The sequence below is a fragment of the Mus musculus genome, chromosome 6, assembly GCF_000001635.26.
Source record: "Mus musculus strain C57BL/6J chromosome 6, GRCm38.p6 C57BL/6J".
NCBI lineage: Eukaryota > Metazoa > Chordata > Mammalia > Rodentia > Muridae > Mus > Mus musculus.
The window spans coordinates 121,245,543-121,272,738 of NC_000072.6; the positions used below are offsets into that span (position 1 = coordinate 121,245,543).

Here is a 27,196-nt window from a genome sequence, read left to right on the forward strand (position 1 = left end):
AAGGATAAGCCTGGCAATTAACAGAGATGAAGTAAATGTTATCGCTGTCTCCTTACCCCCTGGGGACAGCCTCAGCAAGGGAGTTATCTGCTGCTGGCTTTCAGAGCAGAAGGTACAGCAACTGGGAGTATTTCCAATCTTAACATTGCAGATGAAAAAAGAGAGCGTATCCAGGAGTTACCGGGCCAGGTCCGGCTTGTCGTGTCCTGGTGTAGGCGACTGGACTGCGGGTTCTGTAGGGGCGCGTACAACCGCTCCGCCCGCCCGCCCGGTGCCTGAGTTTCGCTTTCCTTTGGATCTAGGGGAAAACGAAAGCTTGGCGGTGAGGGGGGCGTGGCCAGGCGTGCAGAAGGCTTGGCCGGCAGTGCCAGGGCGGCTGTGCCTAGGGGACAGCAGACACTCCTGAGCTGAGAGGCTGGGAGGCAGCAAGACTGCTCTGCTCCGCGGTGCCGCGTCCTCTTCTGTAGCCCTTTGCAGATGCTGCTCGGTCTTCGCTCTTTGGCTTGACTCCGTGCTTGAGGCAAGTTTGGGGCTAACTTTGAAAGTGTCCTTTATCCGCCAGAACTTTGCTTATACATCTCCAGATGATTAGGAATTTCCTTGGGTTCTGCAAATAGTGGCGGTCTGTATTCTTGGCATGTATATACTGGGCCAATGGATTTGCTTCCCAAGCATTTATATTATTCAGACTGTAGTCGTGATTTATGTTTAATTTAAAAAAGTAATTACCAAAGTGGCTTGTTAAAAATTCAAACAATGCAGACAGATGTGTAGAGTTGTTTCTCTTAATTTGCAACTCAGTATCATTTTTATGTATACTTTATCAGAAACATTTCTAATGGATATCTTTAACATTGCTCTGTGTCTTGCTTCTTGTTCTGTGCCTTTCTAGACCAGTATTTTAACTGATGCGTTGTATGAGAAGTGCGGATTTAGTTAAATAATTCATGGACATTTAGGTTCGGTCCTGTTTTTCCTGGGATAGACGTTTTATCAACAAATATCATTTTTATGCTCTTGTGCAAATACTCAGTCACACGTTAGGAGAAACTCCTAAAATAGAAACCAGCGGACTGAGAAACCGGAGAGATTTTTGTCCAGTATCATAAGTCAGGGTGCTTTAGACCTGTTCCCTGGCCTGTTTTTCCATCTTCTGTAAAGAAAGCTAAATATACCTTTAAGAAAAAACAACAACAAAAACCAAACAAACAAAAAAACACAACCTCCCCCAACTCCCCTGGAAGTCCAAGTTTGTGGTGTTTCAAAATTACAACTTAACTTCATACTTAATATCTTTAGAATTAACTCAAAAAGTGAGGCAAATATTTCAGAACATTTTTAGAATGTTTCCTGTGAAGTGTCCTTTGTGTGTTTGAATACCGTCACCTCCTTTGTTCATAAGAACTAACTGGGCAGAAAGTGGCGTAGCAGATGAGGTGTATGCTCCCTTCTGACTCACTACGCACTAGCAGAAGACTTTAAAAAGAGAGAGAGCTTTTTGCTTGCTCTCTCTCTCTCTTTTTCTTCTTCTTTTTTCACTCTGGAAAACCGTGCTTCATGGTCTTGGCACTTTTACGCAACATGATGTTTATAAGGAAGAAAATCACGTTGTCTCCCAATTGAGTGTATCATGTGACTGGGCTGTGGCCAGAGCCCCAATGGGCACATGAAAGGTGTATCAGCATCTCCAGGCTGAGGGCATGTCTAAGGACAGGCTAATGCATATCATCCCACACCGGCCAGAGGAGCCCCAAGTAGTGTGTTAGTCTGGGTTTCCTCTGGAGAGATCTGATTTTGTCTGTTACAGCACCATAGCTCAGAAGAGGCGAGCAGATTGTTAAGAATGAAGGCAACGCCCAGAGCAGTAGTTCATACCTTTAGAAATCCCAGGGATTTTAGCCCTAGGAAGGCTGAACGAGGCAGGGGGAGTAGAGTTTGGATCTGGTGTTTCAGCTCACACTTGTAATCACAGCATTGGAGGGGGCCGAGGCAGGAGTTTTGCTGAGACTCTGAGGCTAGCCTAAGCTACATAGTGAGATCCTATTTAAAAACACCTGTGCGCAAAAGTTTGAGGCCAGGGGATTTCAATACCAGGGCTTGTCTCAGAAGGTTTGAAGACCAGGCTACTTAGATATTGCTGGCATTGTGAATTTTATCGGGCATTTCTATCTGGGAACTGCTCTCCCCAGACCCCCAATGTGTAACAGCTAGGGAGGGACTCACCACCCAGAATTCCCGTATTGTGTCACTGGCTCGCTAGCTCTTGCTCTCAAGACCCTTGCTGATTCTGTAGCCTGTGGTGGTTATTTCCACCATCTCTCCTCATTGCAAGCTTCAGCAAGGATGGAGGTAGTCTTCTGCTTTGGAGTCAGCATGCCTCGAATCAGTGCATGAGTTTGGGAATGCAGCGTTCTCGGAGCTGGCAGCTGTATGCCTGGTTCAGCCTCATCCTGTCTGCCCACTTGCCCGACCATCGTACATCTCCACTTCCTTCCTCATGGTGCTCTGCCTACCTGCCTGTCCTCCATGCGCTGGCTCTGCTACCCAAGCCTGAGCTGTGTGTGTGCTCTGCCCAGTGAGAGAGCTGCTTCCCTCAGGCCAACGCTAGACTATGTCTGTTCCATCTGTCTGTCCATCCGTCCATTAGTTCATTAGCTATTAACTCTGAGTTCCAGATAATGAACTGATTAGCAGTAAACAAAACCTCACGTATTTGTTCTGCTACCAAAGCAAACTGCCTCCGAGCAACAACCCACCTTCCTCCAGCCTCATACCCTTGCCTCCCCACAAAGTAGTTATCTAAATTTGATTTTTACTTTCTATTTAGAATTTTATTTTTACCATACACAAGTATTGACAATTTTCCATTGACATTAAGTTTGAATATATAGTAAGAAATCAAATAATGTTTTCCAAATTTTTCTCGTGGTGGTGGTGGTAGTGATGTGTGTGAGTGTGCGTATGAATATTTGTGTGTGTTTGTGTCTCTGTGGATGTATGCGTGAAGGCCTGAGGTCACCTTCAGTGTAGTTCCTCAGTAGCTTTCTATATTGTTTTTTGAGACAGGCTCTCCTATCCTGGAGACTATATGCAGGTGTGCACAACTGGTTTTTTTATGTGAGTTCTAGGGGGTCAGACTCAGGTTACAGACTGAGTCATCTCCCCAGTCCTGTGATTGGCTGTTCTGAGCAGATATTTTGTTTTTAAAAGATTTATTTACTTTTGATTTATGTGCCCCAGGGTTTGCCTGCATATGTGTGTGCATCACACAGAACAGGACCCTCAGAGACCCTAGAGCTGGAATTCTGAGTTGCCATGTGGGTCCTGGGTTCTCTGTAAGAGCAGCAAGTACTCTTGAGGCTAGGTCATCTCTCTAGCTCCCTTGAGTAAATATTTGGCTTCTGAGATTCAGCCTGTTGTGACATGTGCTGTAGCCTATCCACAGCCATTGATGAATGCACGTTATCTGTGGGCTGTATAATACAAGCCATGCTGATATGATCGTGTTTCACATGTCTCCAAGGACACATTGGAGAATTTCCTTACAGGGGTTTAGATGTAGTTCAAGTGTAGATCAGTTGCCTAGCACTCCAGAAGGCCTAGATTCATCTTAAGCACTGCAAACAAACTAGCTAACAGAGAGGGGGGGGGAGGGGAAAGGGGAGGAGAAGGGGAGGGGAAGGGGAAAGGGGGAGGGAAGGGGGAGGAGGGGAAGTGGGGAGGGAATGGGGAGGAAGAGGGGAAGGGAAAGGGGGAGGGAGAAAATTTGGCATTGAATTTCAGTTTAAAAGATGATGATATGAAAAATTTTCCTCAGTTGATTTGGGTCTTTTTATTACTGTCTCATAGTATCATATAAAATATCCTATTTAGGAGGCTGGCATGGGATGGCAGTGGATAAAGACATTTGCTGCCAAGCTGGACAACCTGAGTTTGATTCCTGGGGCCTATGTGGAAGGAGGTGACTGGCTAACAGGTTGTCTTCTGACCCCCATTTGTGAGCCATGGAATTCATGTATGCACACACACACACACACACACACACACACACACACACACACACACACGATAGATAAATAACAACAAAAACTTCTAATCTTTAAAAATCATGTTTAGGTCCAGCAAGATGGCTCAGCAGGTAAAGGTGTGTTCTACACAAGCTTGGGGCCCTTGTTCAACCCCCAGACGGAAACCACTCAGTTGAGCTGTCTTCTGGTTTCTGTGTATGTGCTATGGCACACATCCATGTGTGTGTACACACACATTCCTAAGCACATATCCATGTGTGTGTGTGCACACATACATTCCTAAAATTTAAAAAGAAAAAAAAATCCTATTTACCCTTCCCCTCTCCAATACTTAGTTCAGTAAAAGTTTTCAATAGACATTTCATTTTTAATTGGCACATAGGAATGGTACCAATTCCTCCTGGGTGTGGTGGCCTTGTTGCCTGCTATTCTGATACTCAGGAGGCTGAGGCAAGTCTTGGCTACAGAGTAACATCTTTCCACCACACACCCTCCTCAACTGGATTTTTATAATCAAAGGCATAGTGTATTGCTTCTCAATTCAGCACATTTGTAGTGTGTGGTGATCAGATTCTGTCAGAATTACTGACTGTTCCCAAAGGGATAGGGTAAAATGACATCATATCATGGTGTCACTTGGGTTGCCACGACTGGTAGCTTACCAGTTAGTAACTTTCTTCACTGTTGGTGTTTCCTTCCATTTTCTGTTTGGAGTTACTTATGCAAATTTACTTATGCAAATCTTCTTAAAATGCTCTGTAAAACTTACCCATATCCCCTTTCCCCAGAAAACCAGCTTTTCCACACCACCCATATTACTTTACTCTTTGCATCAAGATTCAACAAGGTCTCAATAAGGTGTCATTCTGTAGCCCAGGCTGGCCCCAAACTTATTATTCCTTTTCCTCAGCCTCACAAGAGCTGGAATTACTGGTGTTTAGCAACATGCTTGGCCTAATACCCTTAGCTCCTATACCCTTCTACCTTCTTGTCTTTAGTAAACTTGGCTACAGTCTGACTTTTTCCATGACAACCAGGCTTAGGTTACTCATTAAGCCATTGAGTTCTGACTGACTCCTTTTACACTCCATTGGCCAGATTGTAAACTGGTACAAGACACAAATTAAGAATGTTACGTTCTGGTGCTGAAGAGGTGGCCTAGGATTCAAGTGCATACTGCTCTTTCAGAGGACCAGAGTTTTGATTTGGGTAGCTAATATCAGCCTGTTATTTGCGCTCCAGGGGAATCTGGAGCCCTTTTTTGGTCTCCAACAGTACCTGCATTCATGAGCACAAATCTACACACAGACAGGAAGAATTTATATACTAGATAAATGCAGACTGTGTGAGAGTGAGGACAGGAGTTGGGATTCCTACAACTGTGTTGATGCTAGGTGGGCATGGTGGTCTCCCTGAAATTCTAGTGCTTATAAGGTGGGGGACAGGGAATTCCTGGAGTAAGCTGACTAATTAGACCAGACTGTATTGGGTCAGCCCTGGGTTCACCTGAGAGACCCTGCCTCAATGAATAAGATGGAAGGAAATCAAGGAAGACCCCCAATACCAGTCTTTCTCTCAAAAAAAGAATCTAATTAAGAGAGTTCTAGCCGAGTCTGGCTGATTAGGGCCCCATAGCCAATGGGCTCTCAGGCCTCCTGTTTTCCTTGCCTGCTGGGGAAAGAGAAACACAGAGGAACTCTTTTGTTGTGTGTGTGCTCTGGCTAAAGAGAAGGAGACACAGAGGAAACAGTACAGTTGTGAGCTCCAGATTAGACCTGTGGCTATGCGGGGGATGAGAGGGAAGCTGCAGGCAGAAGTTGAAACCCTTTCAGAAGGAACTGGGAAATCAAATGACACGTGGCCCTTAAGGATGGCTGGGTGTTTTCCACTTTCACAGTATCCATAGTTGAAGGTGCCAGCGTGCTCTGTCCAGCTGGCTGCTGCATCTGGCAGTGCCGTGCAGCTGCCGAAGCACACCAGAGAGAGAGAGAGAGAGAGAGAGAGAGAGAGAGAGAGAGATAGACAGACAAAGACAGAGACAGAGAGACAAAGAGAGGAGCAAGCAAGAAGGGTTGTCAGCAGTTGGGACTTTTGTTTCAAACATATGTGAGACTTCTGGGAATCCCAAAGAATTTTGGGGGAGAGTTTACAGGTGGCCAAGGTCTGTGTTGTCAGGAGGAAGTAAGAATAAGAGTTTTGGGGTTCATAGTATTACATTTCCTCATTTGTAATATGACCTTGTGCTTGCAAACCCCTGGTTTGGGTGAAAAGGACTCAGTTGTCTTCTGGGTCTGGGAAGGGATGAGCTTAAAGGACAGGTGGCACCAAGTCCTTCCTAAGGATGGGACAAGCTTCTCCAGGAAGTACCTTAGATGTCTGCAGGCAAGTTCCAGGGGGTCAAGGCTGTAGAGAGTAAGAGATCTATCTGCCTATGAGCAATCTCTACCCAGTGGAGTGGACACCTTTCCCAGCTGTTAAGGATCGAGAGTGAGGTGCCAGGAGACCATCAGGTTTTGGTCCAGACCATTTGCTGAGACAAAGAACCCAGGAGGAAGGAGAGGCCAGTGTTAGACGTGGCCATCCATTGCTGAGGAAGGATGAATGAAAGAAAGGGTGGGAGAGCTGGGATGTTCAGCTCATCATTAACTCCCGTCCATAGCTGCCTTAACCAGTCGTCCTCTGGCAGCGAGACCATGGCCACATGGTCCCCCATCTTACTGATACCTGTTGCTTTGTGTTCCCACAGAGGGTCATTTGTCTCCGGCTTGTGTAGACTCTGCCTGGAAGTGAAGTTGTGGACTCCCGACCTCCAGTCCCGCCAGTCCCAACCTCGGAGTTTGAGTGTGATCACTAATGGGCAAGGGGTTTGGGCTCCTGAGGAAACCCTGCCAGTCAGTTGTGGCTGAGCCGCAGCAGTACTCAGCGCTGGAGGAAGAGAGGACCATGAAGAGGAAGAGAGTGCTGTCTAGAGACCTCTGCAGTGCCTGGGACAGCCCTCATGGTCATTACAGCCTCGCCCTCTCTATCACTGTGTAGAAATGCTCTGTGCACTCTCTGTTTTGGAAGTGGCACAGTCCACATTAGCTTCATTCTAGCGACTTTCCGTGTGCTTAAAGAAGCCCCCCCCCCCCCGTTGATTTGTGAGCTGAAATCTGTTGTCCCCGAAACCATTTGCTTTGACCTGTCTGAGAAGCTCTTTGTCTAGAACTCTGAAATCTGGGATACTCTCTTGGTCTTCATCCTCTCACCTTCTGGGGTCAGCTGAGCCCGTGGGTGGGAGCTTGACTGCTGATGTTGCACAGAGATGTTATTTTTGGTTTTCCCATGTCCTTGTAAGGTGTATCCTCCTCTTGAGGTAAGTTTAGGGCTGGTGAGTCTTCCCCACAGCTGCCTTTATTGTTCTTCATTCGTTTCTTCTTCTCTCTCTCTCTCTTTCTTTCTTTCTCTCTCTCTCTCTCTTTCCCTTCCTTCCTTCCTTCCTTCCTTCCTTCCTTCCTTCCTTCCTTCTCTCTCTCTCTCTCTCTGTCTCTCTCCCTTCCTTCCTTCCTTCCTTCCTTCCTTCCTTCCTTCCTTCCTTCCTTCCTTCCTTCCTTCTCTCTCTCTCTTTCTCTCTCTCTCTCTCTCTCTCTCTCTCTCTTTCTTTTTTTTTGAGACAGGGTTTCTTTGTGTAACCCTGGATGTTCTGGAACTCACTCTGTAGACCAGACTGGTCTATTCAGAGATCCACCTGCCTTTGCCTCCCAAGTGCTGGGATTGAAGGCACGTGTCATCACTGTCTGGCAGCGTCCTCTATTTCTGTGGAGAGGCCTGAGGGACTCCTCTCCTGGCGCCCACTGTAGACCAGATGGACACCGTGCTTCTCTCTGACCCCCATTCTGACTCAGGAAACAACAGCTCCCCACATAGGTTCTCAGTGTTTCTTTTCTTCTAACAACTGCTGTGTTGCTCATGGTCAACGTGTGATGTCACCTTTCTCTAGAGCATTACTAACACTTGTCACTCATTTAACTTTTCAAAGCCCGATGCACCACAGCTCCTTTCCAGGTCCTTTGCAAGCTCCCTGGTGAAGTCTTTGTGTCTGTGAGGGTATTTCTCTGGATCTCATGTTCTTAGTAGACCCCAGAAAAACATCTGAAATTTGTTCAGTGCTGGGTCTTGCCTTCAGTATTTTTTTCCCTCTTCATGTTGTAGGTCTGGTTGGTTTACACAACATCGGACAGACGTGTTGCCTTAACTCCTTGCTTCAAGTGTTCATGATGAACATGGACTTCAGAATGATATTGAAGAGGTACAGCTGCTTGATAGTGTGCATGCCACTCATGGTTTAGAATGTTCGTTCATTCACAGTGACCTTGACTTTTAAAAGTCTCCTTTCCAATGCCGTGCGTGGTGGCTCATGCTTTTAATTCCAGCACTCGGGAGGAAGAGGCAGGCCGATTTCTGAGTTTGAGGCCAGCCTGGTCTATAAAGTGAGTTCCAGGACAGCCAGGGCTATACAGAGAAACCCTGTCTCGAAAAACAAAAAAAACCAAAAACCAACCAACCAACCAAACAAAAAGTCTCCTTTCCAGAGATGCCTAAGAAAAGCTTCTTTCTTGTGTATTTTGTTCAGCAGGATAGCCTCATTTGTAGTTTAAACACACACATATGCTGGCCCTCACCTCCATTTGGTTTCAGGTAGTATGAGTCATTTGTGCCTCCTTTAAAATATATTTTTCAAAAATTATTATTTTATTGTTTTATGTATGTGGGTAGGTATTTTGCCTACATGCATCTCTGTGTATCACATACATGTCTATGGAAGCCAGAGGAAGGAGTTGGATTCCATGGGACTCTGAGCCACTGGAAGGGGTGTTCCGTGGAAGAGCAACCAATTTTCTTAACTGAGCCATCTCTCTAGCCCCTACACACAATGCCTTTAATCTCAGCTCTTGGGAGGCAAAGGCAGGTAGATTTCTGTGAGTTCAAGGCCAACCTGATCTATAATGATTTCCAAGACAGCCAGGGCTACATAATGAAACCCTGTTTTGAATAAAAAAACAAAAACAAAAACAAAAAATAAAAGGAAAGAAAGAAAGAAAAAAGAAAGAAAAGAAAGAAAAAGACTCTGCAGATCCCTTTGAAGTACAACCATGGGTGACAGTCACTGGTCTGGAGTTGGGGCCAGGCTAACTTCAGAGAAAGTCAGTGGTCTAATATAAGTGAACAGATGCAGGCATTTTTATCAGTGATTCTACTTGGCTTCATGCTTTCTCCTTTTTCTTCTTCCACAAAGCAAGTGAGAGTCGCCTGTAGGTAAATGTACTACTGGCAAAACATTGTCACCTGCCATATTGCCCTTTCCTCCTGGGACCTGACTGAGAATTTGCTTTTGTCGTATGAAGACCTCAGAGTGGATATTTACCTGCTCACTCTAGTGTTGGTCCAGCATAAGGTGCAGCTGTCCTTCCTTAATGTGATGGTTGAGCCTAGTTGGGGACTGTGTTGATCTCCCTCTTAGTGAGGTGTCTGTACACGCCAGTCTCTGAGTCACCAAGTACACTGATAAATCTAGCCATTCCCATCACTCCAACTTAACCCAGAGAATGACAAGGACACAGAGAGTCTTCGGGAGGGATTCTTTAACTGCTTTCAGCGTGCTCCTGGCCTGGAGCGTGATGGGTCTGAGTTGCCTGGCTGTTCTTACTCGGCAGGATAACAGTGCCTCGGAGTGCAGAAGAGAGGAAGAGAAGTGTCCCCTTCCAGCTGCTTTTGCTGCTGGAGAAGATGCAGGACAGTCGACAGAAAGCCGTGCTGCCCACGGAGCTCGTTCAGTGCCTGCAGAAATACAACGTGCCGTGTAAGAGTCCTCTCAGCTCCTGCCTGCCCACTGATACAGGGTTGGGTGGGGGAGGAACCTTAGGGAAAGAGCGAGGGAGAGGGTTGATGGGCAGTGAGCGAACATCAGAGGTTTTGGTGTTGATCCGAAATAGCTCTTTACTTTTGAAAAAAAAAAGTTTAACACATGATTTTTTTTTTTTTATTATGACTTTTATCAAGCTTACTGCTTTGAAGTGGCTTTAAGAGACTAGCCCAGCACCTAGCTATTTTCAGGGTGTAGTGTGTGTATTTGATACATTTATGCCATGTCTAACGATCACATCCGGGTAATTAGCGTATATTTCTCCTTAAACACTCATTAAACTCCTTAAACACTGTTGCCTAAAGCCAAGCGTACCTCTGCCAAAGCTCACCCTTCAGTCCTCCCTGTTGTCCTTTGTCCCGGTTAGCTTCTAACTGTCAACTTGACACAGCCAATCATCACCTGAGAAGGAGGCTTGCCCAGATTAGACTGGTGTGTAGGTGTGTCTGTGGGTGACTGACTTGACTGTTGATTGCCATAGGAGGGCTCTGCTCACAGTGCCCCACACACATCACTGGGCTGGTGGTGCCAGGCTGTATAAGAAAGACATTTGAGCAGGAGCTGGAGAGCAAACCAGCCAGCAGCGTTTCTCCATGGTTTCTCTTTCAATTTCTTGCTTGAGCTCCTACCTCAACTGACTTCAGTGATGGACTGTGACCTACAAGTGTAAGCCAGATAAACCTTTAGCTGCTTATGTCACGGTTTTATCGCAGCCACAGAATGGAACTAGAATGTCTGAGGACCTGACTCAGTAGCCTCGACCTTGGGTTCTTCTCTTCCTTATAAAACATATAATAAATCGAATGAACTACATGTAGCAGAATGCTAGAGCCTTTTCCTCAGTTTCCATTTGAAGTGTTCCGTAAACGTCTGTTGAATCTACTTGGCCTATAGAGTTGTTTAACTCGTCGTTGGTTTTAAAAAGATTTAAAATTGTGTTTATTATGGTTATGCTTATATGTGCTATGCGTGTGTGAGTGAGGGTGTATTCACACACAGCACGTGTAGACACAGCGCGTGTCTAGAGGTCAGAGGAGAACTTCCGGGAGTTGGTTCCTTCCTGTCCTATGGGTTCTAGGTGTCACGGTCAGGCTGCTGCCCCTGAGCAGCAAGTGCTTTTCCATGATAAGCCAGGCATCTCACCAGCATTGTTGATTTTTTATGGTACAGATGATTTGTTCATTGTTGAAAGTAGGGGTGTTGAAGCACCCCAAGTGCTACTGTTCCGGAGTCTATCTTTGTGTTTAGACCTAAGAATATTTACCGTATATAACTGGGTGCTTCACTTTTGGGAGTGTATGCGTTTACAACTGTTAAACCTCTCTGTTGAGTCCACTGCTTTCTTGCTACATGTTGATCTTCTCTGTCTCCTTTTGCGGTGTTTGGATTTCAGTCTGCTTTGCCAGTCCAGGTGTCGCTGCTGCTGGCTGCCTTTGTTTCTGTTTTCTTGTTAGACGCTCTTAGGCTGTTAGTTTCATTCTGTGTATCTTTACTGGTAAAGTGACTTTCTTGCAGGCATTGCATTGCTGAGTTTTGTATTTTGTATTTTAAGTTTAACCGGTTTACATTAAATATTACCACCAGTAGCGGAGGCATGCTCTTGTAAAATGATGTAAAATTTCTGTACTTGCTTGAATAATTCTTAATCCCTTTTCCTTTCCTCCCTCTCCATCTTCCCCACCTTCTCCCCTTTTTTTCTTCACTTCAGGCTCCCTGTGTAGCTTGGGTGACCTGGAGCTCCTGCCCTCTAGTCTCTGCCTCCTGTTTCCTAGACTTAGAGGCATGTGCCATCACACCAATATCTTTCTTTTTTCCTGTTAATCTTTGTAAAGAGGTATTTTTCTTTTCTGTACAAAGGTACACTGTCTTTCCCTTTTTAACTCTTTCTTTCTCTCTCTCTTTCTTTCCTTCTTTCTTTCTTTCTTTCTTTCTTTCTTTTTCTTCCTTCCTTCCTTTCTCTCTCTCTCTCTCTCTCTCTCTCTCTCTCTCTCTCCCTTCCTTCCTTTCTTTCTTTCTTTCTTTCTTTCTTTCTTTCTTTCTTTCTTTCTTTCTTTCTTTAATGAACACTGTTGCTTTCTTCAGACACACTGGAAGAGGGCATCTGATCCTTTTACAGGTTGTTGTGAGCCACCATGTTGCCACTGGGACTTGAACTCAGGACCTCTGGAAGAGCAGTCGGTGTGCTTAACCTCTGAGTCATCTCTCCAGCCCTTGTCATGTACTTTTATAAGCATTTGTCATGAGGCCAATCTGGTGAAGAATTCCTCAGGCTTTTGTTTTTCTTGGAAAACCTTTGTCTTCATTTCTGAGAGATAGCTTTGCTGGGTATAATATCTGTAGTTGGTATGTTGTTGTTGCTGCTGCTGCTTCAGGACTTTGTATATCCCATCGCACTCTTGCCTTAAAGAACATCTTTTCTAACTAAACCTGTTAGGAGATTTTTGAGCTCCCTGGACTTGGATATCTATATTTGCAATGACTTGGAAAATTGTCATTGATTAATTTGGTGGGTTATCTGCGCCCTTTCTTTCCCGTCTCCTCTTATAGCACCTGTATTATGAATGTTTTCCTAGTTAGTTGTGTGCAATATGTCCCATAGACTTTGCTTTTAATTTTTCTTAATTTCTTTACTTTTCATTTTTCTAATTTGGTTGTTTCAAAAGACTTATGTTCATGCTTAGAATTTTTTTTTCTGCCTGATCAATACTGTTGAGGGTCTCTATGGTGTTTTCTTTTTTCTTAACTTATTAAATTCATTAGTGTCATGATTTCTCTTTATTATCTTTATGTATGATGAATTCTCACTTACATAATGGTTTCTCTAACTTAATTGATGTTTTAATTCTCTAGCATCTCATTAAACTTCCTTGTAATAATTTGTTTGAATTCTCTGTTATACTATATATATATATATATATATATATATATATATATATATATATATATTAGTTTTCTTTCCTTTGAGGACCACTGCTAGAAAGTTATTGTGCTCCTTTGGAGATACTAGGGTGCATAGTTTTTCATGATTTTTAAAAAGATCCTGATTTTTGAACTGTTAATTTTTTTTTGTAGTGATCATGCGTATTTTGCCTGCGTGTATTTTTGTGTACCATGTACCAAGTTAGGTGGTACTCTTGGAGGCTAGAAGAGGTTGCTGGATCCCCTAGGACTAGAGTTACAGACAGATGTTAGACATCGTGTGAGTGCTGGGAATCGAATCCAGGTCCTCTGGAAGAGCAGCCAATGTCTCTGTTGGTATTTGAGTATCTGGTGGATCAGTTACCCCTACCTTAAAAAAGGATACTCTTAATTTGTTGCAAGTCTTAGAGGAAAATTAAATGTGGGTTTGACACACATGGCCTTTATTTTTACTTTTATTTTAAGATTTATTTACTTCTGTGTTATTGTTTTAAACATGTTAGCCCAGGCAGACACATGCATGTCACAGCGTGTTTGACATGGCATGCACATGGATAGTAGAGGACAGCTCTGGGGGATTCTCTCCAGACATAGTGGGCTCCAGAGTTTGGATTCAGGTCCCTCGGACTTGCTCAGACAGGGCCTCTACTCTCTGAACTATCTTGTCTGTGGTCTGTTTTTATTTTGGGAGCATGTAATCGCTTGTATGAAGAAACAGGCTCCTAGAAGTGTCTAGCCATCTCATCTATACTCCCACTCTTCTTAAGCTTCCCATAGTGCTTTGTGCTCCCCAGGGGACCATTTATTCTTGTTTGAATTATGATCATTTGGAACTTGTCCTCCATTAGAATATAGGTTCCCAGGGATGTGCATTTTCTTTGGTTCACGTCAAGCCCTCAAGTGTGAAGTGTACAGTGGGACAGACAAGTATTCTTGGGACCGCAGACTCTTGGCTCTGGGAACCCTGATGAGGTTAAAAATAACGACTGCAGATGGTGACCATCCGACTTTCATTTCTGCCACTGTGATAAAATACCCTGAAGAAAAGCAACTTGGGGGAGAAAGGGTTTTAGCTCACAAATCCAGGGTACAGTTTGTCATAGCAGGGAAGTTGGAATGGCAGGCAGAAACCTGAAACAGCTGGGCAAATCACACCCAAGCTCAGAGAAAATGAGTGCAGGCCTGCTTTCTTCTCACACTTGGCTTATTCTCTGTATGCTCATATGATCCAGGACCCAGGCCTAAGAACAGTGTGGCTCACAGTGATCTGGCTGGGTCTTCCCGTAAGAATTAAAACAGTCAGGACAACCTCTGCAGTTTTTCCCACAGGCCAACTCATTCTAGACAGTCCAGACCCTCTTCCCAGGTGTTTTTTGATTGTGTCAAGTTGACAATTAAAACTGACCACCCTAGAAGTTACAGAGTTGGCTCAGCAGTTAATGGCACTTGTTGTTCTTGCAGAGGACCCAGGTGTCGCTCCCTTCACCCACGTGGCGGTTCACAACCATTTGTAACTCCAGTTCCAGGGGATCAGATGCCCTCTTATGACCCCTTATGATGTCCAAGGCATGCACATGTTACACATACTTACATATGGGTGGAACATCTACACATACAAAATCAATAAATAAATCTAACAAAACAAGACAAAACTGACCACCACAGTACCACAATCCAATCTCTTTACATCAGTGTTAGTAAGCTCTGTGTCAGGAAATCTTCTGCATAATTCCCTGGCTAAATCAGTGTAAACCATCTGACAGGTTTTTTCGAGTCGTCTGATAGACTGTTTTTGAGTTGGCATTCATTATATAGATGAATTAATATATTCAATTTAATTGGTATATTCGCATTCATCATTGTAGATTTGATGTGCATAAGGCAACGGGAATGCCATAGATTTTGCCTACAGGGAACTTTAGAAGCAGGACAGGTCAAAATCAAATGAGAACCAAGAGCATCAAGTTTGTGCTGTGATGTGTATCATGAAGGGAAGACAGTGCTGTGGTGGAGATGAGGCGTGTTCTGAGAAACTGCCTTGGCCCAAAATGTCTTTGCATTCTGGCACAGTCTGCCCTTTTGTGAAACAGTCCGCAGCGCGTTTCTCGACTTTTCTGACTCCCCACTTCTTCAGACCAACACCATTAAAGTCAGCTGTGTTCGTTCCCGATTTCAGGCCTACTTAATATGACAGGTAGACAGTTCCCTGCAAAGTTCCTGCTCGTCTTGCTAGGATCATATAACTCCATGGATTTCCCATGGCCTTTTCTTTTTGCTCGTTTACTCAGGCACCTTTGGGGAAACCTGGCCAGATTAGCAAGAGGCCCTGCTTCTAGTGACGTGAATAAAACTTACCACCAGGGGGCGGACGAGTCCAGCCGTAGTATCTGCTCAGCAGAAAAATGAGAGGAAAATAGTTAGGGTTCTGTCTGTCCGCCAACAGAGAGAGGATGGTGAGAGAAAGTGGTGGCCCTATGACCTTGGTTCTAAGAGAAACTCTTGAAAAAAGAAAGAATCAACACCAAGCTAAGTTTTCATTTAGTTTTGTTTTTTTTTTTTTTTTTTTTTTTTTGAAACGAGGGAAATCTAGGAAAGGACAAAGCGCTGAGTGTTCATGCGGCTGGTGTCCCGTCTCCTTACTAACTGCATTTCCCCCTGACCAGTGTTTGTCCAGCACGATGCTGCTCAACTCTACCTTACAATCTGGAACCTGACTAAGGACCAGATCACGGACACAGACTTGGTAAGGGCTGGAATCTGGAGATGTCAGAGATGTGAGATGTTGCTTGTGGGACGTGCTCCACTACTGTGTGCTGGGTGTAGCTCCCCGGTGCGTACCTTTATGTGCGGGAGGAACAAAATTTTGTGTCAGCCATTTCTAGAGCTTCAAACAAATAAACAAACAAACAAACCACCCATGTACCCTGACCCAAAGTGGCTTCTGGGTCATCGAACCTCCTTGCTCTCTCTTGCAGACAGAGCGGCTGCAGGGTCTGTTCACCATCTGGACGCAGGAGTCCCTGATTTGCGTGGGCTGTACAGCAGAGAGCAGCAGGAGGAGCAAACTGCTCACACTCTCTCTTCCTCTTTTTGATAAGGACGCAAAGCCTCTGAAAACCCTGGTGAGAGACTCCTTGTTGGTGACTTGGTGAATCCCTAGGTGGCCGGTTTCCCCTTGTTTCTATCACCTTCCCTTGGATTTTGTAAACATAACTCCTGAGCCAGCAAGATGGTACGGCAGGTGCTTGTTGTCAAGCGTTGTGACTTGAGTTTGATCCCTGGATCCTACATGGTGGAAGAAGGGAACTAGAGAACCAGTTCTTGTTCTCCCTGTCTATGCCTTGGCATGTGTACATGCCTCTCTACTATAATCAGTTAAAAAAAATGTAATGCAATTTTTACAAAGTGGCCCGTGTTTCACTTGTATACTCTGGGCCAATCTCTCCTTTGACTTGGGTGAGGGTACCTTTTTCTGTCCTCTTCTGCTTTCTTCACGTTCTTCCTCCCGCAAGCCCCTTCCAGTTTTGTTCCTCTCTCCCATGGGTGCTTTCTGAAATTCTGCCCCATGTATCACATGTGCCCACTTACGGGGAGTGGAGACCAAGTGGAGACCAAAGGGTAGCTTGGGTTTCCACTAGCAGGGGAAAAGGGCTGTCTTTGAGATGGGAAACATGACTGCTACTTTGTGCTTGTTCTCCTGGGCGGGGCAGGAGGATGCCTTGAGATGTTTCGTCCAGCCCAAAGAGTTAGCAAGCTCCGACATGTGCTGCGAGAGCTGTGGGGAGAAGACGCCTTGGAAACAGGTACTGCTTACATCCGGATGCGCTGTTCTGGGTTTGCCCCGTGGGGTTTCCTGACAAGTCTTTGCAGACCCATTAGGGCATCTTATAATGGCTGACATAGGGAATCTGGGTACCTGCGGTCCTCGGGCTTCTCATTTGCACAACTTCAGACTTAGCATCTCAGACCTTGTCACTGAGAGGGACAGGAAGAACTTTTTAGAGACAAGAGGAGAGGGTTTGAGAATAGTAGGTAGGGCCTTCTCCTTAGGGTGAGATGCGTAGAGTACGTCTCACGGTTCCTGTACCTGAGCAGAGGCTTCCTGTGGAGATGCGTGGTGGGTGACACTCAGTCACAGGAGTCTTGAAGGTGCTCTGCTGCTCCCGTGTGGGAACGAGCACATTGCCAGCCTCTGCTGACACTGCTCTGACGCTGCCCGTCTCCTGTGCCCAAAGATTTCATCTTCATTCTGATTTTGCCTTTTCAGGTTCTGAAGCTGACTCATCTGCCCCAAACCTTGACCATTCACCTCATGAGATTCTCTGCCAGGAACTCGAGGACGGAAAAGATCTGTCACTCAGTTAATTTCCCTCAGAGCTTGGATTTCAGTCAGGTTCTGCCAACCGAGGAAGACCTCGGTGATACCAAGGAACAGGTGAGGCTTGCCTTCCACCCCTTATTCACCCCAGCAGAGTCTGTGATCTTCTGACATAACCGTCCGTCCCTCTCAGCTGCTGCACACACTCACCCATGAGTGCTGTAGTTGAAAGTAGCAAGCCCATGCCAAAGACTTGCTCTGTAACTCAGCCAACTGTGAGGTGATATGGACCAGCATCGTGTAGGCCAAACTTCCTGGGTGAGGCTCCCATCCAGGGACCCAGACCCCTTGTTTGCCATATTTAGCAAACATATTTATATACAACAGTAGAGAAACAACTGCAGGTTGGTATGATTCACAAAGGAGCATCCTTCTTTGTTTTTCTTCTTTTTTAAAGATTAAAAAAAATCAAATTGCATTTACTTATTTGTTAGTGTGTGTGTGGCATGAGTGGAGTCAGAGGACAACTTTTGGGAGGATGTCAATTCTCTCCTTCCACCACCTGGGTCCCGAGGATTGAACCCATGTCATCAGTCTTGGTGGCAATCACCTTCACCTGCTGACCTGTTGCCAGCCCAAGACACACTTTCTTTCTTAAGCAATATTTAACGATCAAACCTCTATGGTTCTGCAGCAGTGGTGGACCATCTCCCTACTGTGGGTTGGAAGTGGGAAATGCTACATTTGCAAGCGATGAATCTCACATACATGGCTCCGAGGCTGGGCTGTTTCTTCTGCTAGATCAGTCCGTTTGTCTGTTCGTGCTCCGGAACCACAGTATTGAAATACGAAGCTCATCTTTTCCTATTAGGTGTCTGTCCATGTTCTGAAGTATTCACCTTTGCTCTCCTCGCTTTCCTGCTCAGTCTGGCTGTGCAGTGCATTTACGTTTCTTTCTGTTTAAAAAGGATTTCACTATGGAAAATTTCAGATCAATTCAAAAGAGTGAGGACATGTATAATCAGCCCTCATCTGTCACCCAGCAGTTGACTAATCACACACCCACAGCCGGTCTTGACCTCCATTCCCAGCCTCTTCTTTTGCTCAACCATCCTGGTTGATAGTGTCAAGTCAACCTGACACAACCTAGAGCTACCTGGGAAGAGCTGACCTCAGCAGAGGAACTGACTACATCCATTTGTCAGCTTGTTGGGGCATCTTCTTGATTGACGATTGACATGGAAGGGCCCAGCCTACTGTGGACAGTGCCATCTCTTGGTGGGTCATCCTGGGTTATATAAGAAAGTAACTGAGTAAGCCACGGGGAGCATCCTGCTCTTTTTATTGAAGTCTACTCGGATGATGTTGGATCACTATAGTCCGCAGTTGGCTGCTTTACCATAGTCTCCAACCCTTTTTTGTAACTTGATCATCATATCCAGATATTACCTTCCTTGAAACAAATTTTTGCAACAAAAGTTGCCATATACTACAAACACACACAGACACACACACATACAGACCACACACACACACACACACACACACACACACACACACACACACACGTACACACAGACACCCCCTAGAACCCCTACCTACACCACACACACACACCACACCACACACCGTATTCACAACATACTACACTACACACACAGGACTTCTCATGTTTCTTGGAGGTTAACTTTAAAGATTTGTTTTATCATTACTTTTCAAAGATTCATTTATTTTATTTTTATGTGTGTGATTATTTTGCTTGCATGTATATATGTATGTATGTGTATCATGTGCATGTGTGGTACCCATGGAGGTCAGAAGAGGGCATAAGATTCCCTGGATTTAGATAGCTGTGAGCTACCATATAGGTGCTGGGAACCAAACCTCTAGAAGAGCAGCCTGCACTTCTAACCATTGAGTCATCTCTGTAGCCCCTATATATATTTGTGTGTGTGTATGTATGTATGTATGTATGTGTGTGTGTGTGTGGTGTATGTATGTACGTGTGTATGTATGTGTGTGCACTCACAGCCTGAATGCATATGTGTACACTACATTTGTGCAGGTGCTCATGGAGACAAGAAGGATGTCAGATCCCCTAGAGCTGGAGTTAAGGATGGTTGTAAGCTGTCTGATGTGGGTCATCTGCTAGAGCAGCAAGTGCTTTTACTCTCCACCCCAGATGCTAACTTTCAGAACAATATATTATAAGCTAGTCATTTTCCTGTATATTCCTTTTAAAAACAAATAGTTACACATTTATTTATTACTAATTAGTGAATATGATGGTTTAAATATGCTTGGCCCAGGGAGTGGCACTATTAGGAGGTGTGGCCTTGTTGGGGTAGGTGTGGTCTTGTTGGAGGAAGTGTGTCACTGTGGGAGTGGGCTTTGAGAAACCTTCCTCCTAGATGCCTGGAAGCCAACTTTCTCCTGTCTGCTTTTGTATCAAAATGTAGAACTTTTAGCTCCTCCCGCCCCTCTGCCTGGATGCTGCCATGTCCCACATTGATGATAATGGACTGAACCTCTAACCCTGTAAGCCAGCTCCAGTTAAATGTTGTCCTTTTAAGAGTTGCCTTGGTCATGGTGTCTCTTCACAACAATGGAAACCCTGAGACAGTGATTTTATTCCTTTTTTTTTTGTTAATCTCATTTTTTCCCAGTTTTCTTTAAGGATCAGGTTACAGTAGGTTGGATCCTCATCTTCCATCTCCTGAGAAGATAGAACTTACTAGAAGTTCCTTAGATGGAGCTATCCACCATGCAATTGTAACCTTATATTGTATATCTTTGTAATTGTAAATATACATTATAATAGGACATGGTGCAAAGGGGAGAAATTGTAGCCATCTTTTAAGGATGATGTATTCCATTACTATTGCTTATGGCAACCTTTGGGCCTTCTGGCTGCTCACTCCTCCAATCCCATTAACATGGAGGCTCCTCATCTGCCTCTCTGTGGTGCTTTTGCTTGGCTGTCTGGTGCCTCCAATGTCTCCAGGTGGGTGAGGTGCTAGCAACTTGCAGGAGAGGTAGGCTGCGGGTTCACATTTTCTTCTTGGTACCTGGAGGTGAACTGTGGTGGACTATACTGCATGCTGGCTGCAGAGATATAGGACCTGGGCTCCAGGCCCCAAGCCTGTTAGGCAGAGTGCACACATGGAAAGTGTTTTGATTAATGTGGTGAGCGGGCTCAACACTCTTCCTTTATCACAAGAACTTGTCTCTTATTTTGATTTCCTATGGCTTTGAGAGGGTGGCATGATTTACTGTCAGCTCTAATGGGTGCTTTTATCTGTGATAGTGACACTGCTTTCCTGGTGTCGGTTGTATGGTTACTTTTCTATTTCTGTGGTAAAAACATCACAACCAGGGAAACTTATAGGAGAAAGGATTTATTTTGGGCTTATGGTTCCAGGGACATAGAGTCCATTGTGGAAAAATGGAGGTGGTAGGTGGTAGCCAATGTAAACAGTGGCTGAGAGCTTGCATCTGGAACAGTGAACAGGAAGCAGAGTGCTTTTAAATCTCAAAGCCCACTCCCAGGGACATATTCCTAAAGCAAGGCCATACCCCAAACAGCTACCAGTGGGAACCGCGTATTTAATTCTCAAGACTAAGTGGAGAATATCTCATTCAAATGACCACATGCCGCTCCCGGGGCCCCATAGGTTTGTTGTCATATAATAAAGCAAAATGCATTAGTACAACTTCAAAGGCCCCACGGTCTTTCTTGGTCTCAACACTGTTTATAAGTCCAGAGTACAAGTCTCTTCTGAGACTCATGGTAGTCTCTTAGTTGTAACTCCCTATTAAACAAACAACAAACAAACAAGTTACATACTCCAAACATAAAATGGCACAGAATATGCACCGTGATTAGTGGAGGAATGAGGGCATAGTGAGGAAATACTGGATCAAAGCGGGACTGAAACCTAAGCAAAGCAAACTCCAAACTCTGTAGCTCCCTGTCCTCTGTCAAAGGGCTCAGGTCACTCTCCCCCTCTTGCTTTGCTGCCTTCAAGATACAGCTGTCTCTTGTATGGCTCCATCCCCGTACCAAGGTCTTGGCAGATGTCTCATAGCTCTGGCACCTCTAATGTCTTGGAGGATCCACATAGCTCAGGCTTCACTGAATGGACTCCCAGGGCCTCCATGCTGCTTGCTTGGCCTCAGGGGCTCTCTTAAACTGCAGAAGATCCCACAATTTCTTTGCTCGAATCCTTCGTGACTCTAAAGCCAGCATGACACTGCTAAGTTTGGCCACCAACTCGGAATGAACCCAGGACCCTTCAAGTCGAATTTCCAATTGTGTTTTTGTTTCTTTCTAGAAAATTCCTTAGGCCTTTTCCTTTCACAAGTTACACACTTAGCTGGGTGGGATCTTGCCCTGATGGTACTTATTCCTCTGCAGATTTGGCCCCTCCCTAATGGTGCTAATCTTAATTACAGACTCTCTTGCAGCACACGCCTTGGTTGTAACATTAAGCGTGCCAGTGTCTTCTCTCCCATTTGTAATTTTGTTTTTCTTCCTGCTCTGTTTTTTCTTTTGCCATGGTGGACCTGCATAAGAGCGATCCCTAATAACCACGTGACAGAATCAACATTAGGCTGTTTTGAAATCTCCTCTGCCAGAGAAATTAATCCATAGCTTTATAAATTCAGCCTCAGATACGTTTTTAGGGTGTGGGCAGAAATCAGCCCCATTGTTTACCAAAATAGCACATTAAAGGTCTAGAGCCTAGTTGCTAAAATTCTTACTCTCTGAAAATTTGTAAGCTGGGACTCTTGCATAGTTCTTAGCAGCACTGACTTCCAAACTCCTAGTAGGATGACCCATTAAGCCCTGCTTACGGTATTCAGCCACTTTTCTAGTTCAAAGTTCCAGAGCCTCCCACATTCCTCCAAAAAAACCTACTATGGTCAAGACTGTCACATTAATAGTTTATTCCTGTTGTCATTTTCTAAACTAGTTGGTTTTCTATTGTTATGATAAGATATCATGACCAAAGCAACTTATAGAAAAAAAAAAGAGTTTATTTTGGGCATAATGTTTCAGTGGGTTAGAGTCCATGAGAGTGGAGTGGAGGTAGCTGGCAGCCAGTGGCTAGAAAAGCAACCGGGAGCTCATATCTTGATCCACGAACAACAAGAAAACGCACTAGACATGCTGAGAGTTTTGAAACCTCAAAGCCCAGTGACATTCTTCCTCCAGCCAAGACAGACAGACCTTCTAATCCTCCCAAACAGCCACCAACAGGGAACCAAGTCTTTGAATGCCCAGGACTTATGCTAACATCTCATTCAAGCCACCACATCTGTCTACCCAGGTTTCTCCCATGACGTCTGCCCCTGATGGAGCCTTTTCTTCTCATCATTTTGTACACATTTATTTTGTGTCCACTCTGCCTCACCCCTGAATGTCATCTTATTAATTCTCATGGTCTTCATCAATTACCTCAAATGTACAGAGTCCCTTGTTCCCACCCCCTCCCCCAAGCTTAGAAATCCCAGGGATCAAATTCACTGTCTCCATTTCCAAATACCGCTGCTCTGTATTTGACTTCATAGTTATCAACATATTCTCAATTTCCCAACCAGAAACTTAGGGTTCAGCTATCTGCCTCCTGCTCCCCTTTGCAATCCAGTTACTTACTTACAAAGCACTTGTGGCTGGCTAGATCTCATTCTGCCCATTGAGGAACCAGTGCCTGAGCTAGAGTAAGCCAAGAATAAAGAGTGAACACCAGAGGGAATGGGTCTCTCTGTTCAGGACTGTCCGGGAGAGGAGGCATGGTAGTTGAACCAACTCTGTGTGTGTGTCTCCCTCCAGTCTGAAATACACTATGAACTCTTTGCCGTGATTGCCCACGTTGGGATGGCTGACTTTGGTCATTACTGTGCCTACATCCGGAATCCCGTGGATGGAAAGTGGTTCTGCTTCAATGACTCACATGTTTGTTGGGTGAGAAATGTCATCTGCATTGCTACTTGTCCTAGATTGGCTACCTCTTGTAAGCCCTGAGCCTGAGCTATCTGGGTCCTCTCCATGAAGACTGTGTACTCTGAATTCTGTACTCTGAATGGAGGTGTTTTCAATGGGGTGCAAAGTCCTTTTTCTATGCTTGAAAACTGCTTCTGGTCTATCACTGCACACGCTCAGCTTAGTACCCAGGTTTCTGGTGCTCCAGGCTCAGTGCCCTGGCACTTCAGACGCGGTGGGAAACTTATCTAAACCCAGAGTTGTAACTCTCTTGGATCGGCATAACCAGGCTTAAAGAGAGGAATGGATTTACTTAAGGTGAAAGAGGGCACATCACAGTCCCTCTTTCCAGGGACTCTGAACACACAGTCGGTTGCTGACCTCTTCCTTATGCACTTCCAGGTCACCTGGAAGGATGTCCAGTGTACCTATGGGAACCACAGATACCGCTGGTAAGAGAAGGGCTGGGTTCTTGAAATCTGATGAACTCACTCTGAATCCTCCGCCATGTGAACCCCCTAAGGCTTCAGTGTTTCTTACATTCTGATGACTCCCCAGACTAACCAGTCAGTTTCATCCGTGACTACCGCCCCACGACAACATGCTTCTCTCAGTACTGAGATTTCAGTGATGCCTATGGGTTTATAATGGAGTCCAAATGACCATCTGCCATTTTCTTCCTAGTTGCAAAGCCCCGCTTATCTTTCCATTGTGCACAGCCTTTACAGACTGACCTTGGCAGATCTGTGGGGGCTTCTCAATGCTGACTTTGCATCTTGAGCCTGCCTCTCCACAACAGTTCTAATTGCTTGCCTATATAATTCTCTTTCACATTTCATATATAATCTTCAAGGGGAAAAGGGCCGCCCTGCCCTTCCCTTCCCTTCCCTTCCCTTCCCTTCCCTTCCCTTCCCTTCCCTTCCCTTCCCTTCCCTTCCCTTCCCTTCCTTTTCTTTTCTTTTCTTTTCTTTTCTGTCTAGCAGTGGCTTGCATTTAGTAAACCCCAACAAATAACTCTTAAATCCAATCACTATAGAGGAGATGCTAGAAAGAAAAATAAAAGGCTGGATGAAGACAGATCAAAGAGTCTTTGTAAAGCTTTCTTGACTGCTTTTTTTTTTTTTTTTTTTGGGGTCTGGGAACAATGGCTTACACAAAAGGTGATCAGAGATGGCTCTCAGCTAAGAGGCAGGCTTGTCCACTTGAAAACTAAAGAGGCAGATGCAATTGTGTTTGAAAGCCTCTGCCAACCCTTTTGCCAGCTTTTTCTTATTTCTCTCAAGCACCTCTATTAGATGCCAGATCTCTGTTTCTGATTGCTGCTGGTGTCTTCCTGATTTACTGCAGGAACTGGCAGACCCTCTGTAAAGACTGAGGGAGGACGTCCTCAGCCCCGTGGAACACAGCTCCTGTGGCAGCTACGTGGCTCTGCCCTCGTAGCACAGGAGGCTGCACACAATAGATGAATGAGTGACTTAAATCGGCTCTGTGGCTGAATCTGTTTGCAAACCACAGAGTTGTATTTAGTTAAAGCTCACAGATTTCCATCATCTTATTTAGCTGTCCATTTATAGCTCCTGATGCAAGTCACCATTTTGGCTCTCTGAGGGAATGGCTAGGTGGGTCATTGACCTGAGTGTTAGGTGCTTGACCTAGGAGCCAGGAGGTTTGCTGGTGCATGTTGCAAGAGCCAGGAGGTTTGCTGATGCAATGTTGCACTTGGTTTCACTGCGAATGCTTCGTTTTCTGGGCTGACATGTGCTCTCTGTTTTCTAGGCGGGAAACGGCCTATCTCTTGGTTTACACGAAGACTGGATCCTGACAGATATACTCACACCTCCAGAGAGGGATAGACTCTTATCTCCTCTCCTGTACCCTTGTCTGCTGCATTTCAACGAGAATAATAATTTAAAAACAATTAAGCCCTATTTATAAGCAAAACTATTATTGCAATGGCTTAGATGTAGTTTGTCTCCTGAAAGCTCACACACGGAAGGCTTGGTCTTTAGATGGCAGTGCTTAGGTGACAGAACTTGTAAGAGACAGGGACCAGTGGGAGATCATCGGTTCATGGGATCTCTCTCCTGAGCACTAATAGTTCTTCTTCCTGTTTCTCTACACATGTTGTGATGCAAATGTGGGGGATACAACATGCCAGGGCCAAGCTGGTTGGAGCCTCCAGCCTTCAAAATTCTGAATCTAATAAACATTATTGCACACTATTCAGCCTCAGGTATTTTGTTATAGCGATAAGAAATGCATGGATATAATTGTTAAAATACTAGCCATGACCCTACACTGGTCTTGATCAGATGGAATGGATAATTTCACCAGCGGGTCTGGCTAGATCATCCTGATTGTGACTGTCAGGACAAGGCAGGGTCTATTCAGTTGGGAAACTGTGGGAGTCCAGTCAGACAGGAATCAGTGCTTGTAGGAGAAATTGGGTTGACAAGGGACAGCGGAGGGAAGTATTTTAGTATTTTACAGCTAGCGTGAAACTAGTATGTACTGTGTTGGCTCAGGATTTTCAAAACCTACTTTAATAAGGGTTTTTAAGGGCTTCCACCTACCAGAGGTGGGGGAAAGAAAGGCTACTAGGAAATGGGGGATGTGGACTTTGGGGGCAATTCCAGACTTTGTTGTCAGGATATCAGCAGTCTAATTCAAAACACCAAGCACAAATCAGTAGCAGGGGCTCAGTGCAGAAGAAACCGAGGCTCTGCCGAACTGGCACGAGTCAGCAGGAGTGGCAAGAAGCGGCTCTCTCTATGAAGTCATGACAAGCGAAGAGTAGCAAAGCGTTGCAAGGCGGACCAGTAGGAGCATCCTCGCACTGTCTGTGGGGTTATATTTATATTCTTTTTAAATACCACAAACTCTCTCAAGCATGCCTGTGTTCCAGCAAAACATATCATGCCCTCTCACAAGAAAGCTTCTAGAAAAACCCACGTTATCTATTCTCAGAAAAAACATCCTCTCACCTATCTGCTTCAGCAAAGCATCCTCTCATAAGACAGCTTCCAGACAAACATCCTCTGACACAACTGAGTCGCCAAAGAAACTAGAAATTTCCACCTCAGTACTGGCTAAAAATCAGCTCAACTTATTACTATTAATTATTATTATTACTGTATTACATTACTGTTGTTGTAACTGTATTATTAATTACTAGTGTCTGTCTGTATGTGCCACAGCAAGCATATGGAAGTTGGTTCTCTCATCCCACTGTGGGATCCAAGGACCGAACTCAGGTGGTCAGGCGTGTTTATTACAAGCCATTTTACCCCGTGAACAACCTCATTGACCCTCAGCCTCCCTTCTTTTGATTTGTTTATTTTTTTCTTTTATGAGTATGACTGTTTTGGCTGATGTTGATCTGTGCACCGCATCCATCCATGAAGTACCTGTGAAGGCCACAAGAGGGCATCAGATCCTCTGGAATTAGAGATGGTTGTGAGCCACCACATTGGTCCTGGGACGCAAATCCAGATGCTCTGGAAAACAGCCAGTGTTCCTAAAGGCGGAGCCATTTCTCCAGCCTCTCAGCCCTGACTTTAGTTTATTACACATTTACTTGGAAAATATATGGTGATTATCCAGTCTCTGTGAGGGCAGTCTTGTTACTTTTGCATAGTTATGACCGAGGTATCTGCGAGAACGATCTAAAGGAGGAAGGACTGATTTTGACTGGCGCTTTCAGAGGATGCACGGTTGCTTAGCCCTGTGCTCATTATGGCAGCATAAGTGTAGCGGAAGTAGATTCCTCCCCCGACGGTGGACAGGAAGAGAGAGAACTTGAGAGCAAGAAAGAGGAGGAGCGTGAGAGGATGAAAGAATGGGCTTGGGAATCACTTACACCTTCAAAGTCGCATTTCCATCATCCACCTCTTCCAGCTAGGATCCACCCGAAGTCTCACCCTCTTCTCAAAACAGTGCCAGTAGCTGGGAAACTTGTGGTTTAATGAAACACAATCAAAGTGCATAGCTATCTATGGCTGCGCTACAGACACTGAAAGTGAAAGCCCTCTGCTGTGGGGCGG

At 45.0% G+C, this 27,196-nt stretch overlaps 1 protein-coding gene and 1 long non-coding RNA gene across 2 annotated transcripts; one reads left to right on the forward strand and one right to left on the reverse strand.

The window, feature by feature from the left end:
- Nucleotides 1-363: 363 nt before the first annotated feature.
- Usp18 (ubiquitin specific peptidase 18) lies at nucleotides 364-25,375 on the forward strand. Its single transcript, NM_011909.2, has 11 exons — nucleotides 364-520; nucleotides 6,775-7,029; nucleotides 8,220-8,316; nucleotides 9,722-9,867; nucleotides 15,513-15,592; nucleotides 15,825-15,971; nucleotides 16,560-16,652; nucleotides 17,117-17,284; nucleotides 23,004-23,135; nucleotides 23,556-23,605; nucleotides 24,930-25,375. Exons 2-11 carry the CDS (start codon nucleotides 6,882-6,884, stop codon nucleotides 24,973-24,975), a joined length of 1,107 nt encoding a protein of 368 aa, NP_036039.2. The 5' UTR covers nucleotides 364-520; nucleotides 6,775-6,881; the 3' UTR covers nucleotides 24,976-25,375.
- On the reverse strand, nucleotides 9,633-27,196 carry Gm44148. The gene is made up of 2 exons (XR_003956358.1): nucleotides 27,013-27,196; nucleotides 9,633-9,845 (listed from the first exon to the last, which is right to left on the reverse strand). It is a non-coding gene; the product is annotated as a predicted gene, 44148 (long non-coding RNA).

Excerpts from the sequence above, each read along its gene's own strand:
- Usp18 (NM_011909.2), top strand. The coding sequence starts at position 6,882 with ATGGGCAAGGGGTTTGGGCTCCTGAGGAAACCCTGCCAGTCAGTTGTG. Across the intron at positions 15,972-16,559 it reads CAAAGCCTCTGAAAACCCTG|GAGGATGCCTTGAGATGTTT; the intron begins GTGAGAGACTCC and ends TGGGCGGGGCAG. Across the intron at positions 16,653-17,116 it reads AGAAGACGCCTTGGAAACAG|GTTCTGAAGCTGACTCATCT; the intron begins GTACTGCTTACA and ends TTGCCTTTTCAG.